Source organism: Phacochoerus africanus, chromosome 2 (assembly GCF_016906955.1).
Source record: "Phacochoerus africanus isolate WHEZ1 chromosome 2, ROS_Pafr_v1, whole genome shotgun sequence".
Classification (NCBI taxonomy): domain Eukaryota; kingdom Metazoa; phylum Chordata; class Mammalia; order Artiodactyla; family Suidae; genus Phacochoerus; species Phacochoerus africanus.
Window position 1 is genome coordinate 44,107,081 of NC_062545.1, and position 19,932 is coordinate 44,127,012.

Genomic DNA, 19,932 nt, shown 5'->3' on the forward strand with positions numbered 1-19,932 from the left:
TTCTCCCATTCTATGGGTTGTCTTTTCATTTTGTTTATGGTTTCCTAACTATACCTTTTAATTGTTAGATAAAGCAACATGAGACTGGCTGCTTATAACTAGTTGTTCAAAAATTTTGGTTTTATCATGTGTTGTCAGGTCAATGATCTTTGAGGGCAAGCCACACCTTACGTAGAAAGCCAAATTCACATTTCTTCAGCTTGAAATGCACTCTGTCTTTTAAGCAGTTGGCCTTAAAAACTTTAAGTCTTCCCTGGCACAATAGTTTGAATCAACTCAGAGATTATATAGATAAATAGCAACAGATTGTATAAAGATTTAAAATAACAGATTACCTAGCAAGACAAATTGGTTACTTGTAAATTTATTTGACAAACACATCAGTGTACACACACATACACACACACACTAATTAGCCGGGCAACTTCTTACCACAATAGCCATTTTCATATGCTTTAGTAACTTTTCCATCTGTCTTATTTTCCTGTGGCTATTGTAACAAATTATAGACTTGGTGACTTAAAACAGAGATGTATTCTCTCACAGTTCTGGAGGACTGAAGCCTGAGTCAAGATGTCCACAGAGCCACATTCCCTCTGAAGGATAAAGGAGAGAACACCTTCCTTGCCTCTCCCAGGTTCTGGTAGTTCTAGGCATTCCTTGGCTTGAAGCAGCATCATTCCAATCTCGGCCTCCTGGATCCGTGTGTCCTTTCCTCTATGTCTGTGTCATCTCCCTTTGCCTCACTCTTTTAAAGCTACTTATGATGGCATTTAGGGTCCACCCAGATAATCCAGGGCAATCTCCTCTTCTCAAAATTCTTAATTTGATTATACCTGCAAAATCCCTTTTCCAAATTTTAAGGTAACATACATTCCAGGGTTTAGTACTTTATATCTTTGGGTGGCCATTATTCAACCTTGTACACCATCATCGTTTGTTGCTAAATAGTACTGTTTAAATTTCCATTTACTCAGAGTTCCCATAGTGGCTCAGCAGGTTAAGGACCCAGTGTAGTCTCCATGAGGATGAGGTTCCATCCCTGGCCTTGCTCAGTGGGTTAAGGATCTGGTGTTGCAGCAAACTGCAGTGTAGTTTGAAGATGTGGCTTGGATCTGGCATTGCCATGGTTGTTGTGTAGGCCAGTAACTGCAGCTCCGATTCAACTCCTACACTAGGAGCTTCCATATGCTACAGGTATGACTGTATAAAGAAAAAAAATTAATGAATTAATTTCCATTTTATACGAATACCAAAGACAAAAATGCCCAGTACAATAAGAATGAAATAAATAACTGGCTTAAGGGGAAATTGGTTCAAGGAAATGATGAATAGGAGTGTTTTAAATTCTGCTTGAAAACAGAATGGCCAAATCATGTTGAGTCATAGAGTGTTGATGGTCTCTATTTAGATCACAGATTTGGTTCCCTCAGAAATATTCAAACAGGAACCAACATTGCCTAGAAACAGTCATTCATATACCTAGTATTTATCAAGTACCCACTCTGAGAGTGTTACTATTACAGGGTGGAAAAAAAAAAAAGAATAAAATGTCAATGAAAATAGCAAATACATGTGACTTTTTTAAACTGCTGTAAAAGAATAAACAGGAACCTCAATTGAATCGAGCTGGGAGACAAGAAGGGGGAACATTCAGGCCCTGCAATGATAGCAGAGCCCATCAGGAAGAAGAGAGATCATCCTGGCCAAGACTCAGCCAATGAAGAGCCATGGACTCTCTGTTTACTACAGCCCTCCTAATTTCCTTTTCCTCTCTATTAAACCATTCTCCTTCTCTTGCTGTGGGGGGACTTGAACAAGGCTTACTGTGGTTGCAGACCAGAACTGCAGTTCTCTGCTGATCCTGGATAAACCTGCAACTGGAGAAACAGCTGTCAGTCTCTTTATTTCAGGTCAACATTGTCAATCAAATAAAAATACAAAAGTCATAAAGATAATTTAAAATAAAAAATACTATATATATATATATATAGAGCATATAGGTATATACATATTATATACCGTATAAAATATGTACCATGCACATAAAATATAAAACCATGGCTTTTTTAATATAATAGTTTACTCTATAGGTGTTCATTTGTAAAAATAATACACATTATTAAAAACTTGGGAAGCATGAATTTGGAACTCTTTGGCAGAAATGTCAATGGGCTTAACCAACTATTTTTTTTTTTCATATAGTTTAACGAAGCAAAATCCAAGCTTATGATGTATTCAAGAGACACCTCTAAAACAAGGCTAAAATTAGAGAAATAGGCAAAATAGACTAGGCAATTGCAAACAAAAGTAAAGCAGGGTTGTGAGCATAATATCTAACAAGGTGAATTCAGGCCCAAAAGCATTAAACAAGACAAAGAAGAACACTTTGTAACATTAAGTCCATAATGCAAAATGAAAATATAGCGGTTCTGGACATCTTTACCAAATAACACAGCAGCCACATTCATAAAGCAAAAACTTCAGAAAATGCACAAAGAAATTGACAGACACACTAATAATACATCATTATTAGTGCAAGACATATCAAGTAAAAATAAATATAAAATAAATATAAGTTTTATAAACATTAGGTATATAAAAATTTATAAAATAAATTTTATAGACATTAAGTACATAAAAATTTATAAGAAATTTTATATATGTTAAGTATATAAAAATCCTAAATAACATACTTAGTAAGGTAGATATTCATATAGGTGGATATATATCAAATTTGTAACCTGATATTAAACAACCTATCATCTTTTCAAGAAACAGGAAATATCTGGGGAAACTGACTATATTATATCAAAAAGAATACTTCTCCATCTAAATAAAAAACCTTGAATAAAATTTAGCATCCATTCTTGATTCAATATTTAATCAACTTTTTTTTTTTCTTTTTTGGCTGCTCCTGTGACATATGGAAGTTCCCAGGCCAGGGATCAAATCCTAGCTGCAGCTACAGTAAATATGGAGTTTTAACTCACTGTGCTGAGCCAGGGATTGAACCAGCACTGCTGCAGAGACACCACCAGATCCTTAACCGAGTGCACCACAGTGGGAACTCCAATCAAATATTTAAATAGGAAATGATTAATACTTCCTTATTACAATTTATATATATATATACACATATGCTTAGCCTCCAAATCAGCATCTGATAAGAGGGGGAATACCTGAAGTCAAGTTTAAGGCATGGACTCCCATTATTTCTACCACTTATTATGATGGAGGTATTAGCAAACATAATTAGTAAAAAAAAAAAAAAAGAATTGGAAAGGAAAAGATAAAATTATCTCTATTTGCTTAAGACATGATAGAATACCTAGAAAACGTAAAACAAAGGTAAAACTAAGATAAACAATAGGAGAATTCATCCAGTTAGTAGAATATAAAAGCATATAAAAATCAACACAAAAGAAAAGAAACCAAGATTAAATGCTTGAGTATAAACTTAGAAATTTGCAATACTTACATGAATGAAAGTTTAAAACTAACTCCTGATGGACTGAGAAATTCAAGAGTAAATTTGACTAAGCGGAATGATGTGTCTCGTTCTTGGTCAATTCATCATCATAAAAATATTAGCTCTCTCCAAGTTAATATGTACGTTTAACCTGAAACCAATAAAAGTTTGGATTGAAATAGGGTCTACTCAAGGTAATTGACTGATATCTTTTAAGTCTCTTCCTATTTACAGTGCTTCTTAGTCTCTCACCCTTTCCCTTTTCCTCACACTAAGACCACCATACCACCACCACCATCCCCAGGTAATCTCTCTAGCAAGACAGACCTCATTATGCGATGGCTGTTTTCTGAGAACAAGGAGGAGGCAACAAGATCTTTAAGATACAGCCTTGCAAGCTGCGTGTCACTTCTGACACATATTATTAATCATAGTCAGTCACTGGGCCAGCCCAGATTCAAGGAAAAGGGAAACAGACTCTTATCTCAATTTGAAAAACTGGCAAAGTAACATTGTAAAAAATAAAAAAGCATGTGGGATGGGAACTACTGTTACAGCCATCTTTGCAAACACAATCTACCATAAAATGCAAATGAAAACTACAAAAAAACTTGCATCCTTCAAATTGCAAAAATCTAAAAGTTGACAGTGGCAGGCTCGAAAGAAATATGCAATCTCATGCACTGCAGGTGGAAGTAGAGTGTGGTAAAGGCGCTATGCAAGGGAATCTGACAATAATTACCCTTTGACAGCAATCAATCATAATCCTACTTCTACCTACATGAATAGAATATGTACATATGCTGGTTGCGTTAACTTCACTTTTCTTTTCCTTGACCCATAAGAGTAAGCACTACAGAAGCTATGATTTTCATTCTTTTAAAATAACTAAAAGCATCATCAATTGATATGCTGAGCACCGTTGCTGGTCTTATATTCTGATAAACAGAGGAACTCACAGTATATCTGATAAGGTCTGATTCTGCAAGTAACTTAATATTCTGCATATTTATGTAAAGATGAACTTTAGCTTCCAAGTTATTCTTAAATTAATATGTAATGAAATCATTTGTCTGGGTATTTCCTATGCATTCCTGTTAATCTCCTAATGACTTTATATTAGGCATTGCACCTCACACTCCAAAATTAGTAACAGACTTATCAGAACTATTTTCACATATACATATACTCCATGTACACCTGAACATAAGCAGGTTTATTTCTAACTATCCCTCAGAAGTCTTCTTTGTTGAGGCCTCACAAAATCTCTTTACAAGGAGCACTCTCAATTATTTATTTGAATTTCAGGTAATAGTTGGGAAATTACATTAGACTGAAGCCACTTCTATCAATGTTACTTTCAGAAGGCTAAAAATAAATAAATAAATAAATAAATAAATAAGCCACCAGGTGAAGTATTTAAAAACAAGACATCGTAGTTCCCATTGTGGCTGAATGGGTTAAGAACCCAAATAGGATCCATGAGGATGGGGGTTTGATCCCTGGCCTTGCTCAGTGGGTTAAGGATCCGGTGTTACTGTGAGCTGCAGCACAGGCCACAGATGACGCTGGGATCTGGTGTTGCTGTGGCTGTGGCATATGCCTCAGCTGCAGCTCCGATTCAACCCCAGCCTGGGAACTTACATATGCCACAGGTGTGGCCCCGAAAAGAAAAATAATAATTAAAAAAAAGAGATGAAGAAATATAACAATGACTTAGTTATTATTCTTAGAGACATGATCTCAAAAACAAGCATAGTATGCATTACAACAAGCATTTTAAAGATCACTTTTGGCACAACACTGTAAACCAATTATACTCTAATTTTTAAAAAGTAAAAAAATAAAGATCACTTTTAAGAACAATAGAAGTGGTTATACAATGCAGAAATCAATTACCTACAGGATGCATGAAAACCATTTCTAATTTGATATTTATACAATGAATAATCTGAAGCATGAAATTTCTTTTATCATACCTGTGTAAAACACTCCTATCTTTCAAAACAAATTAGATTATTTTTCCTATTATAGTTGCTTTATAATGTTCTGCCAATTTCTGCTGTACAGCAGAGACCGTCACACACACACGCACACATTCTTTTTCTCACATTATCCTCCATCATGTTCCATCACAAGTGATTATATTTCCCTGTGCTACACACCAGGATCTCATTGCTTATCTACTCCAAATGCAATAGTCTCCATCTACTAACCCCAAACTCTCAGTCCATCCCACTCCCTCCCCCTTGGCAGCCACAAGTTTGTTCTCCAAGTCCATGAGTTTGTTTCTTTTCTGTAAATAGGTTCATTCGTGCCATATATTGGATTCGAGATATGTTATATCACATGGTATTTGTCTTTCCCTTTCTGATTTTCTTCACTTGGTATGAGTCTCTAGTTCCATCCATGTTGCTGTAAAAAAGCAAATTACTTTCTTTCAAAACACATTACTTTTCTTCAAATAAATTTACACAAGAAGCTGACAAAATGTCAAAGATAAATGTAAAAATGAAGAGAACACAAGTAGAAAAAAAGTTTAAAAACATGCATACATAAATGTCTACTTCATCTCTAAACTATGATCAGTAGATTCGAATCTAACAAAACTTTTTTTTTTTTTTTTTTACAATTACCATAGAGCAAATTCAGGCAACTTCCTCACCGCCCCTTCTCAAATTAACTACACTAGACCAAGATTCTGAGCTTCAGCACTACTGACATTTGAGGCTGAATAATGGTTTTGAAGGCTTCCACGTGCACTGTAGCATATTTAGCAGCATCCTTGGCCTCTTCTCACTAGACACCAAGAGTAGTCCTCTCTTCCCCAGTTGTAACAAAAAAAGTCTCCAGACATTGTCAAATGTCTCAGCTCCTGAACAATGCATTGTACAAATGCTGTCAAACATTTCCAGTTAAGCAACTTAAACGTTTATGTCCTGTTTTTTAATTATGTGAAACCTAGTTAAAATATAGGTTCCTCTGGGGAAAAGTTACTACTTCCATTACCCATCTACTTCTCCGCTAAATTTTGTACAAATAAGAAACTTTAAAAAGTTGTTACATATGGCTGTTAGTAAGGGAATAACACTGCAAAACACATTTATCAAAATGAAGGAATGGGGTAGTTCTCTGGTTGTCTTGTGGTTAGGACTCAGTGTTTCCACTGCTGCAGCCCAGGTTTGATCCCTGCTCTGGGCATTGAGATCCATGGACCAAAAAATTAAAAACATAAATAAATAAAGGAATACTTCACAGAACAAAACTCATAAAAGATAATAGCAGTTGAAATCAATCTTCATTTCAGAAAGGAAGTATTAGATACTTTATACAAGTAAAACTATGCTGTTAGCACTTACCTACATGCTGGTTTTATCATTTTGGTCAGGCTTTCCTTCTCTCAGACAGGTTTCTTTTTCTTGTCCTCATAAAATCAAGTTAAATTATTAGAGCTATTGAAGGAAAGTGCAAACACAGTCAACAGCAGATAACCCAAATAGTTTGACCTGGGAGTACATATAATCTTTTTTTTTTTGCAATTATCTGGATATGAATCCTGATGTTAAAATTAATTTACATATCTGAATCTCTAGAAGACAGAGAGAAGAAAGATGAGTATATAATTACTTGAAAAATTCAGACCAAGGTTAAATGTTTGTTAAGGACAACTGAATGTGGACTATAATTTTTTCCAAACATTTTATTTTCATGTGATGTAACTATCTATATCCAAACACAATAACCAAATAAAAAATAGAATGTAGGACTCAATTTAATGGTTTGTAGTTTTTTTAAAAGTCTCTTTATTAAACCTGTTACAGTAGGATTCATTGTTTTAAATATAAATACAAAAAACTCTAGGATTGTCACCAAAAATGTAATTGAAGACTGATACTAGAAGTTATTTTCCTTACATTTGCTTCTCTGAATTCTCTACTTTTTCAACAATGTGTATTTTTTAAAGTTGTAAGCAAATTCTTTTTGCACTTTGTTTTACCAGTTTTATCACAATTTATAGCCTGTCAACTAGGATTCTTGGACAACTGCTGACAGTAATCTTGTTTCCTGGGTTTTATTTCAAACTGTCTTGAACTTTTCCTATACTAATTTTTGTTAAAGGCATTTCCTATTAACTAAAGTTAAAATGTGACCTTTGAAAATCTTGATTTCACAGATGAAAGTTATGCATAAAAAGCCAACTATCTTATAATTAGATCCTTAAGTTAGAAAGTAGATATTATTATTCTATGTAACATTAAGACAAACCATAGTTCTTACCTTTCTATTTCCTGATTTGACAAGAATGGTTAAATTCCTTTTTAGAAGAGTACACATATACATTTTTAATTTGGCATTCCATATTCAGCAAAAAACTATTCATATTTTTAATTGTTGTGGCATCTTCACAATTCTAATAACAACAAAGCTGAATTTTACTGCACTGCTAACCTAACAAAAAGAAAATATTTTGAGTCCAAATGTTTAATCTGGTAATAATGAGAATATACTTCAATCAAGAATGTATCATCTAAAAAAGTGGTATTGCTATCTTGTCGTGAGTTTCTCATTGCATTTCTGCAGGCCCTATAGGTTTAGAATAAATGCAGCATTCACATAATACTATAGTCCATGAAAAGAGTATATTCTTTTATTGTTTTTGTTCATACATGTTGTTTCAACTTTCAATAATAAAATTCAATAAATTTGATTCCTTAATCATAAAAACTTGCTTTACACATTATTTACATGTTGCCAAAGTCTACAGCCATACAAAACATCACAAGGATCTGACTGACTCTATGCACAGTACCCTCACGTAAAAGGAGGAGGGAGCTAATCAACTAACACACATTCAAAGATTAAATTGTAGATGTGCACAGTGTATTTGGCACTGTTCATTAATATAACATTCCTCACTTAAGATAGGCATTATTAAGCCTTAGTCACAATATACCAGAATTTTCTAATTTGCTATTCACATCAAAACCAGCTTTCAAACTCTCTAACAGTAACAGTGTTAAGAAACAAAACACAGTCAGAATTGGGAATAGAATTCAAACCCTCCAACTTCTTGCTAGGCTCCAAGCTGCCATCCGTAAGGTAGATTTGATAATTTTTCCATTGTGGGGAACATCAAGAAGAAACAATTTAAAGACAATATCCTTCAACACACATAAAGACAAACAACATTTTCTTTAAAGTTATCAGTTCTTCTTGGGAATGCAAAAGGAGCCCTCATAATCCATAGCTAGTGATGATTTTGACAGGAATTATAGAATGACCAATGCCATTCAAGTTGTGGAGACTGTACTAGCAGTTAAACTCATGAGAAGGATCTGGAATGCCTATATGTGGAATCAAAATCCTTAGCAACTTGTTTTAAAGGTCTCTTCCTACCAAGGACAGACTCAGGTCACAGGTTACACATTTACTCTGATGTATAACTCTACACTGCTTTGAAATGTAAGGAGAAAATAAAAATACAAAGACTCAACTATTAAACCTTTAGTGACTTTGGCTATATCCTAGTGGGTAATTTATTTGACTAACTTCATTTTAACAAATGTTAAGCCGCTTCACGTCAACAGGCCCATTAAATTTAATTCATTAAAAACATATATATTCCAGAATGTTTAAAAAAACACATTTATAAAAGGCATAAATTCAGCCAAAAAGCCTCAAGAGAACATGGATCACAGTATAGGGGAACAGAAATAAATGCTCTGGTAAAGTTTAAAGATATGCTGTAGCATCACACAAAACTTTTAGCAATAAATTAAAACCAAAAAAAGTCTCACAATGTACAAATAACTATAATGTGCAAAGTAATGTCACTGAACCAAAATTTATTTTAATCATTTTATTTCAAGTGTATTTTTAAAATCATAAATGGGGTTTTGTAATCCAAAATCAAACCATTTATTCTTCATAGCTTCAGAATTTGACAAGCCATTCCAGACCCTGCTTTCCAAATCCAGTCTTCTTTGCTATTTTTCAAACTCTGAGACCTAGTATTTAAACTACTCCATTCTAAATGTATAATTTTGGAAAACTATTCTGCACTTGTTGATTCTTCTGAAAACAGTACATCAAATATAAAGAATGGTTTCTGTCTACTAAGAATCATCAATGAGGGAAGAAATATTAAACTTGTATCAAAAAATCATCTATACATTTTAAAAATAACAGAACCAGTGCTGTTCTCTGCCTTCCATGAAAGAGAACATGCAAAATTAATTTACTTTTGTAGACTTTGGTAATATTTTATTACCTACACAGGCCTCAATCTTACTTAAAGATCTTTTATGCACAGCCATCATCAGGATTTACTGAGTAAATCCCAGGTACTAATATGGCCCTAAATGTGCTGTTCCAAAGAGAACATGTTACTTTTGAGGAAAAGAGCTGCCTTGGTAACTTCCCTCACATAGTTAATGGAAATATTTTTAAACCAACTTTGCGTACTATGGAGCACACTGCCCACAAAACAGAAAAGGAAATCAAAACTTTCCTTATTCAGGCAATGTTTTACTTTAAAGATTTCAACCTCTTAACCTTTTTTTGACTGCCTCATACAATATTTAAAAATGTTTTAAAATTCTGTATTTCAACATTATAAGAGCTCTTTTGCAAATGATTTTTACAACCCAGTACACAGACAACAAAGCAACACTTTCAAGTCACAATGTTTGATAATAATGACGAGATGAAAATGGACGGATGTCTGAAAATAGGTTTTCCCTCGGCTCCAAAGGTGAGCAAACTTTTAACATGTGAGCAACACAGAACTCCATTCCTCTGGCGAGCCCTCCAATTCAGAATGCTTCCATTTAATAAGTCAATATATTATTCTTAAAAATTAAAGTTTGGTCACTAGGAAAGACTGAACAGAAAGTATTCCCCTCCCCCCAAAACAATAACAGAGCAGTTTTCATCAACTCCATTCTCTCCCCACAAAAACAGGGAAGTAGATGGGGCTGAAGCCTTTAAATCTGAAATTTCAGCTCCTAAAACATTGCTGCTATTTGCTCCAAGGTGCAAGTCCATGTATTTCCTTCTCCAATACTTCCCCCATTTATAAGTTTATTTCCACACACACATGCATACACACACGCATACACTCACTCATTCACACATACTCTTACTCTCAAGTAAGACACTTTTTTGTGTTGTTGATAAATTATGGGGATTATGAACTAGGTGTGTACAGGGTTTCATAGGTGCTTTGTAAACATCAGAGTCACTTGAGTCCTTTTCTCCAAAAGCCTGAAATCAAATTATAACAACCAGGGATCACTACTTTCCCAGACGCTGTTCACAGGCTGCATATTGACGAAGGGCAGAGAAAAAGTCCTCGTAACTGATGTTTAGGTGGGAAGGCAAAGAGCTGAAAAAAAAAAGCAAAGGAGAAAAAAAAGCAGTTAGATGATATGATGTTAATTTGAGGAGGGAAATCAGAAGGATAATGACCAAAAAGGCTAAGGACAGAAGAAGTAAAATTACAAGCATAGAGTATATCTAACTATTTCTGCTAAATGACTATTAAACTCACCAAGAAACAGTTCAAAATAAAAAATAATCTCTCCTATCCACCAGAAGAGAAAAGCAACTTGTAGTGAGATGGAGATTCAGAACTGTTTTTTTTCCCCAAGCTTCCAATTTTTATTTTTGAAACTTCCTAACAACCTTGTACCACCAGGCATACAAGACATAAATGTCATCTGATAGATCTCATCTCTCTCCTCTAGAAAAACCTGTGTCTAGACCATGAATTTCTAAAATATTTTTAAAGACCACAAGGCAAGATTCTGCTGATGAAGTTTATTAAAATATAAAACTAGAAAATGAGTCTACAAAAGATTAAAGCAAATACAAAAGTGGCAAAGTACCAAAAACGCTGCATTGGACTTCGGCCCATCTGAAGCTAATGTACTTAGGATGATAAAACTTATCCTTTGCTCACACAGATACAGAACATTGGAACACAACGAGTATGCATTATATTTATTAATCTAAGAATAAAATAAAAATTACTAAGAGACATAATAATGATGAATTCATTGAAATGTTAGGTCATTTTCAATTCTGACATTTTTATATTTTGGAATACTCTTTTACGCTTCAGGATGAAGGTGCGATGTAGTGCTAGAGGGATTCAGAACCTATTAAAGCCTGAGTCTAATTTAACGCAAAATTGGAGAGCTGATTGCAAAGGATTCCACTCAGACTCAGGTCAGGAACTTGGCTCTGTCAGAGTAAGGCCAAGACCACTCGAACAGTCTATGAAGTCAGCTGATAAGCTAAAGCTATGTGGTGAGCAGCCAACAGATGAACTATACTTACCTCCACCATTTCCAGCTGCTCAAGGGGCAATTACAATGTAAAGACAAGCACTTCAAAGACAGAGTAAGCACAGAACCAGAGGGTTCCCCTTTAAGGATTTTAAAGACTTAAAATAATTTTCAATACTTAACATGAAAAAAATCTCTAATGTATACAGCTTTACTGTAATGTTTAAGAAATCCCAAACAGTATCAGAATCAAAACTCAGGTCAGATTACAAGTCACAAGCAGATTCTACAGTCACATGCACACAAGAAAAGGACTGAACAAATCTACCATAAATGAACTCCTCCTTGACCCTGTGGTTCTCTCTCTCTCTCTTTTTTTTTTTTTTTTTGGTCTTTTTGCCTTTTCTAGGGCCGCTCCCGAAGCATATGGAGGTTCCCAGGCCAGGGGTCTAATCGGAGCTGTGGCTGCAGGCCTACACCACAGCCACAGTAATGTGGGATCCATCCGAGCCACGTCTGCAACCTACATCACAGCAACACTGGATCCTTAACCCACAGAGCAAGGCCAGGGATCGAACCTGCAACCTCATTGTTTCTAGTCGGATTCGTTAACCACTGAGCCACGACAGGAACTCCAACGCTGAGCTATGCTTTCCTGATCCTTCCTGTTCTTCCCCTGCTAGGTCTATTGAGATCTAACTGACATAATCTTTATCCTTCCCTCTTACTTTTTTTTTTTTGGGGGGTCTTTTTGAGGCCGCATCTGTGGCATTGGAGGTTCCCAGGCTAGGGGTCTAATCAAAGCTGTAGCTACTGGCCTATGCCACAGCCACAGCCACACGGGATCCAAGCCATGTCTGTGACCTACACCACAGCTCATGGCAATGCCGGATTCTTAACCCACTGAGCAAGGCCAGGGATCGAACCTGTGTGCTAACCACTGAGCCACGAAGGAAACTCTATGCCAAGACCTCTGAAATGAGTCACCTCCCTCCCTCCATTTCCTTATCTCTTAATAATCTCTGCTATCAACCCTATATCTTATTCATTCTATTGAACCAATATTCTCAAGGACAAATTTAACAATGTCCTTCTTGTTAAAAGCTTGCTTCCAGGGTTTTCCTCAATTTATCCACTTTCCTACATCTCTCTCATTTCACCTCCTTTATCCCCTACAACTCCTCAAGAAGCACTTAGGGCCACTACTCCTCAGTGACACAGAAGTAGTCTTGGTATTTCCCGGTCTATTCTGTCCACTTCCCTACATGATGATTAAGATTAATTATAGTCTGGTGGGCAGTAGACAAATACAGAGCAAACCTCAATATAATGTTATAGGGCTATGATAGACATATGTACAAAGATCTGTGGGAAAGCCTGTTATGTGCCAGGCATATGATGCCCATGATCAGATTTAAATCCTCAACTCCAAATTAAAATGTTCGTTTTACAGATACAGAGAAGTTTAAATAGCTTATCAAAGTCACGTTACTGAGCTACATAGCCAAGATTCAAAACGAGATCTATGTTCTAAGACATACTCTTCCCTCCAAACCTTTCCCAAGCTCAAAAAGAATCACTGCTCCTTCCTTGAAGGAAAGGCATCTGAAAGACATCTGAAATGACTTAGAAAACCCCTGGAAAAGAAAGAGACAAGGAAACCCAGAGTTTGGAGATTTGGGTGGGTCCTAACTCCACTTTGCTACAAGCTTGAGCAATGTCTCTCCCCCACTCTCCTGGCCTATGAAATGAGCAGGCAGTATCAGATGACCTACAGCCCTTTTGGACTCTAACATGCTTCATGTTCTTTTCTGCCTCTTTGATGCCTTTACTCCTCCAGCCCCCACCTTAAGGCATTTCTTAAAGGACCCCGTGGTACTGGGCTCTTCCATGTACATGTTAGGGAAGTCCTCTATTTTCACAGGTTCAATGACTTCAATTTTCTAGATACTGAAAACTCCCAGCTGTTCATCCTAGCCTCGATTTCTCATCCAAGCACCAATTCCACATCTTCACCTGCCCTCTTAGGTATTTCCATCTAAACAGACTATGGTCTCAAAATCATCTTATTCCTGAAATCAACATCCTTCCTTCAAAAGCAATGGTCCTTTGATTTTTCCATTTGTTTCAATTAACACCATAATGTACCCAGTCACTTGGGCTTAAAAATTTAGGAATCATTTCATTTCTACTCTAGCTTTTACTTTTATTATTAAAGTGCTACTATACCTGCAAGTATACTTAGTAATGGGTGCTCATGAGAAAATTTGTAGGATATTCTTCCTAAGAACCAGAATTTAAGTATTTTAAGGCTCCTAAGTCTCTCCTTTATTTTAAATCAAGGGTCTACAACTATAGTCCAGGAGCCCACATTGTTTTCATAAACAAGGTTTTATGAGAACACTGTCACACACATACTGCCTGTAGCTGTTTAGCTATACTAGCAAGTGTTTAGCTGCAGCAGAGAACAGTAGTTCCAAGAGACTGAAGTGTTTTACTCTGGCCCTTTATACCAAGTGTGCCAAACCCTGCTTTAAATAAGCAACTTCATTCTCACAATGTATTATCTCAGAATTTATACTATGGCCTCTTCACCTGTCTTTTTACCTCATTCTTGCCTAACTACAGTACACAGCTGCCAAACATCTTCCAAAATCATCATTCCCACACATTCCACAGGCTCAATAATTTCCTACTGCCTGTTTGAACAATTATACACATTCCTTATGCTGGTATTTAAAGCCTTCCCCATGTTGACACCTCCAGACTATCTGATTTCACCTTATACTACTCTGTGCTGGTGTGGTCAGTTCCCTCTTTCTTTAAAATGTGATGTTTATGCCCTGCGCGCCAACCCTCCAGCTTTTTTCCCCTACATTTCCCACCTTTTCTCTAATTACAAAAATTCTACCCATTTTACATACTCTGGATCAAGTCACATCTTTTCTGTAGACTCAACAACTCTGACCCACAGTTATCTCTCACTCTTGATCTCCTATTAGTTTCATCACCAATCACTGAACAACCACACACTCCCTTTTGTCTGAGTCATTTATATAGGTTTTGATTTTATCACTGATACTGTGACATAGCTTAGGGGGAAAAAATCCAGTATTACAAATTTTTTTTTTTTGTCTTTTTGCCATTTCTTGGGCCGCTCCCCAGGCTAGGGGTCTAATTAGAGCTGTAGCCACCAGCCTACACCAGAGCCACAGCAACTCGGGATCTGAGCCGTGTCTGCGACCTACACCATAGCTCATGGCAACGTCAGATCCCCAACCCACTGAGCAAGGCCAGGGATCGAACTCGCAACCTCATGGTTCCTAGTCGGATTCGCTAACCACTGCACCACGACGGGAACTCCCAAGTATTACAATTTTTTGTGAATTCTAGGCACATCTTGTACAGGGCTAGGTTCAAGAAACACTCATTGGATTGAACCAAAGACAGTACACTTTTAATTACTTACACGATCTCAGTCAACCTGATGTGCCAGGGTAGAAAGCCTAGTGTGCTGTCCACAGGACCAAACTTCAATACTAAATCAGGATCAGGGAAACCATTTGAACCTTGGAAAGAAAGAAAGATAGATGAACTTAATGCACATTGTTTACCAAAAAACAACTGAGGGCAAAATCAGTTCATCAAATTGGTTTCTTATGCTTTGAGTATCTGTTCTCTTCAGAAGCATTATTTGTACATTCTAACCCGTATTCCATGGCCCAAAATACACCTTTGACATCTATATTATTTCCAAAAGTGGAAGTTTTCTCTAAAGGCCATTTAACTGGATTGATTACCTGATAAGAAGGGTTACCCAACTCCCTTGCTAAACCCCACAGGTAGCCCCCAAATCCTTTCTTTCGACTGAAGTATTCTCTTGGCATCCTGGGACGTGCACTGCTTTAATGACTCAAATAGTATTCTGGACACAGAACCAAGTAATGCAGAGATGAAAAGCAACTTAAAAAGTTAATCTACTCTTGGAGTGCCCATTGTGGCTCAGTGGGTTAAGTACCACCCAACATAGTGTCCATGAGGATAGAGGTTTGATCCCTGGCCTCGCTCAGTGGGTTAAGGATCTGGCATTGCTATGGCTGTGGGGTAGGCCGGCAGCTGCAGCTCCAATTTGATCCCTAGCCTGGGAACTTCCATATGCTGTAGGTGCGGCCATAAAAAGGGGGAAAATAAAAAGTTATCTACTCTTCTTCCTTCCCCATGCTCCCATTGCAGCTAAGGACCCAAAAAGACCAACTCCCAGCTACATAGTGCAAATGTTCTCAGTGCTCTCCAGAGCCCAAACACCCGCGGAGCAGTAAAGGAGGCTGTATGACTGCCTCAAACTAGGTATATTTTGCTTTACAAACTGCTTTCCATATGAGATCTGACTTAAGAGAAAAAGGAGATAAACAATACTTCAACTACTTTAAAGTAAAATTTGAAACCATAAAATAATCACTGGCATAACAGAAAAGATGCTATAATCCAGAAGACCCAGGTTCTAAGAGTTTCTAATAACCTCAGTTCAGCCACTAAATTTCTGATAACAGGATCTTTCCAGGGCTTAGTTCCTTCATTTGTTAAATAAGGAGACTGGATCAGACAAGCCCCTCCAGAGGTAATAAAGAATTATTTCCACAACAAAGTCTCTTAAAGGTCTATGTTGGCAGAGTGAATGGACTAAGTAGAAGAACACATATTCCTATACTTGCTAAGCAAATCCTCTTTAGTACAAAAAAAAAGTGAAGAAGGTACTTCTGCCTAACAGTGGTGTGAAGTGGTGAATGAATCCTCCCCAAAATAACTAGATAAAAGCAGTCACTTAAGAGCACTGGATACTAGACAGAGCAGATAATTATCATTTAAAAAACAAAACACCAGGAAGGTCCCTTGTGGCACACCGGGTTAAAGATCCAGCACTGTGCAACCGTGGTCCAGGTTCCATCCCTGGCCCAAGAATTTCCACATGTTGTGGGTGCTGCCAACTCCCCCACCAAAAAAAAAAAAAAAAACCCCAAACATAAACAAACAAAACCAGCCAGAGCTTCAGGTAAGAACTATAAGTCTTCTGGCCTTGCTGCCTGGGAATGCGCCCAACCCTCACATCTCTACCCTCATCAACTAAAGGGAACAATAGTTTTACCAGCAGAGAACTGAATGCAAAGCAGATCTGCTGCCTGCAACCAAAAGATCTGGACTCAATTTGGATGTCGTGGGCAAGAGGGAGGGGGCAATGGTGAAAACGTGTGGTTTTGCCAGATAAAGGGGCAAAGTCAAAAGAAAACAAATGAGGAAAACCCACAGCTTTGTTAATCTTGAGATTGTGGCTCTCATTAGGGTAAGCAATATAATGGCAGGAAAATTAACAGGGAGATGCTGGAAACACTGGTTCAGATGAGCTCTCTACATATTCAGGCTAAATGGGAACCTACCACATGCAAGGGAAGAAGAAGGGCAGAGTGGACAGCACAGCAAGAAAGCCTAGTGGAAGCCTAGCCAAGGAGACCTGAGAACTCATTCGAATGTACTCTCCAACATCACACAGAGATCTTCAAAGTCTTACAAACTTAAGGTGTTTGAGTACAACCAGCAGTAAACCACTGACTGACACATGCAGGCACAGAATGCCAGAATAAGAATAAAATTAAAAACAGAAAAACTGAGCAGAGACAGCAGCAGTGATCTTTATTTATAGATAATATGATCCTGTATTTAGAAAATCCTGACTCTGCAAAAACAACTACTAAAACTAAGTTTTATTTGGCAAGGCTGCAGGATACAAAATTAATATTAAAAAACAACAACTATTTTCATGTATTATCAGCAATCTGAAAATTAAGAAAATAATCCAACAATCACATCAAAAAGAATAAAATCCTTAGGAATAACTGTACAAAAGTAGAAACTGTACAAAAGTATTTCCTAAGATTATAAAATATTGTGAACAAGAAAATTAGGACCCAAATAAATGGAGAGATATACTATGTTCATTGATGGAAGATTCCATATTGTGAAGATGGCAATTCTCCCCAAAGTGAGCTAGAGATTCAACCCAATCGCTATTAGAACAATTTGTTTTTTTAACTGACAAATTGATCTTAAAACGTACATGAAAATGTAAAGGACCCTGAGTGGCTAAAACTTTGACAAAGATAATCAAAGTTGAAAGATTTACTACTTGATTTCAAAGCTTATTTGGGTACACTGCAGTGATCAAGAGATTGTAGCATTTTAAGAAGACACATATAGACCAACAGAATAGAAAAGTGTCCAGAAATAAACTCACAGATTAATAATAAACTGATTTCCAATAAAGGAGCCATGTTAACTGAAGGAAGAAAATACAGTCCTTTCAACAAGTACTGTTGGAAAAATAACTGGTATCCTTTACCTCACACCATTCACAAAAATTAAATTAAAATGGATTACAGACTTAAATGTAACAGCTAAAGCTATAAAAAATTCTAGAAGAAAATACAAGAAAAAATACTTGTGACTTTGGATTAGGCAAACATTTCTTAGATATGACACCAAAATGCATGATCCAGAAATGAAAAAAACTGAAAAACTGGATTTCATAAAAATTAAACTTTAAAATAAAACACATTAAAAATAGGGAAATATTTGTAGACACTTCACCAAAGACACATAAATGACAAATTGACATATGAAAAAATGTTTAGTATCATTAGTCATTCGAAAAATGTGAATTAGAAGCACAATGAGATGCTATTACACATCCATTAAAAATGCCTAAAATGAAGAAAAAAAAAAGACAATAGTATGCCTTGCCAAGATATGGAGAATCTAGAACCCTCTACATTTCTGGATACATAAAATGGTACAGCCTCTTTGGAAAACAGTTTGGTAGTTTCTTAAAAGTTAAACACTCACCACACACATCAAGCAATTCCATTTTAAGTTAACTACCCAAGAGAAAGGAAAACACGTCTACACAAAAATTTGTATGCAAATGGTCACAAAAGCATTATTCAAACAAACCAAATATATACCAACTGATGAATGGATAAACAAAATGTGGTATATCCATAAAATAGAATACTATTCACCAATCAAAAATAAACCACTAATACATGCAACGTGGATGAACCTCAAAAATAATGTGCTGAGTAAACAGAGCATGAGATAAAGATTATGTATTATATGATCACATTTATACAAAACTTCTAGAAAAGGCTAAAGTATAATCAGAAAGCAGACTAGTGATTGCCTCATGTTGGTGGCAGGAGCCAGCATTAACTATTGTCACAAAGTAACTTCTGGTGGCCACAATTTTCAGAGGGGTTGCTTCTATCAGATTAATGATTTAACTGTGTACATTTTCATTTATCATGGGTCTACAACCCCTGCAGTTAACACTTGGTTTCCACAGGGTATCTGAGGGACTACTTTGAGTTCCTGCATCACTTTTAGGACATCCTCAAAACTACTCTCTGGTTGGGGCCTTACAGGTTCCAGGACATAGTCAAGACCCCAGTAACCTCTGCCTAGAGAACCCCTACAACGTCTACTTTAAGCCTATTCATCCTGAATAGAGTTAGGCAATGACAGAGTAGAGAACAGGAAAATAGAGTAAAAAGTAGTATTCAATGAGAGTAGGGAGTTAGTGAGACCAAGAGGTCAGAGAGGGACTCTGCTCTTTTTTCTTTTTTTGTCTTTTTGCCATTTCTTGGGCTGCTCCCGTGGCATATGGAGGTTCCCAGGCTAGCGGTGGAATCAGAGCTGTAGCTGCCAGCCTACACCAGAGCCACAGCAATGCAGGATCCGAGCCGAGTCTGCGACCTACACCACAGACCACGGCAACACCAGATCATTAACCCACTGAGCAAGGGCAGGGATCGAACCCGCAACCTCATGGTTCCTCCTCGGATTCATTAACCACTGAGCCACAACGGGAACAGATGAATGCAACCTCTTCTTTTTTTTTTTTTTTTCCGCTTTTTGCCATTTCTTGGACTGCTCCTGCAGCATATGGAGGTTCTCATGCTTGGGGTTGAATCGGAGCTGTAGTTTCCAGCCTATGCCACAGCCACAGCGACACGGGATCTGAGCCACGTCTGCAATCTACACCACAGCTCCGGGCAATGCCGGATTCTTAACCTACTGAGTAAGGCCAGGGATCGAACCCGCAACTTCATGGTTCCTAGT

The 19,932-nt window shown here is 36.8% G+C and overlaps 1 protein-coding gene across 1 annotated transcript in view; it reads right to left on the reverse strand.

The window, feature by feature from the left end:
- Nucleotides 1-8,098: 8,098 nt before the first annotated feature.
- Nucleotides 8,099-19,932, reverse strand: part of NUS1 (NUS1 dehydrodolichyl diphosphate synthase subunit) — a 29,013-nt gene continuing 17,179 nt past the window's right edge. Inside the window, exons 4-5 of the mRNA XM_047759706.1 lie at nt 15,233-15,332; nt 8,099-10,859 (exon numbers count right to left, since the gene is read on the reverse strand). Of these exons, the coding sequence (XP_047615662.1) occupies nt 10,769-10,859; nt 15,233-15,332 (191 nt within the window). The 3' untranslated portion in view covers nt 8,099-10,768. The remainder of the gene's footprint in view (nt 10,860-15,232; nt 15,333-19,932) is intronic.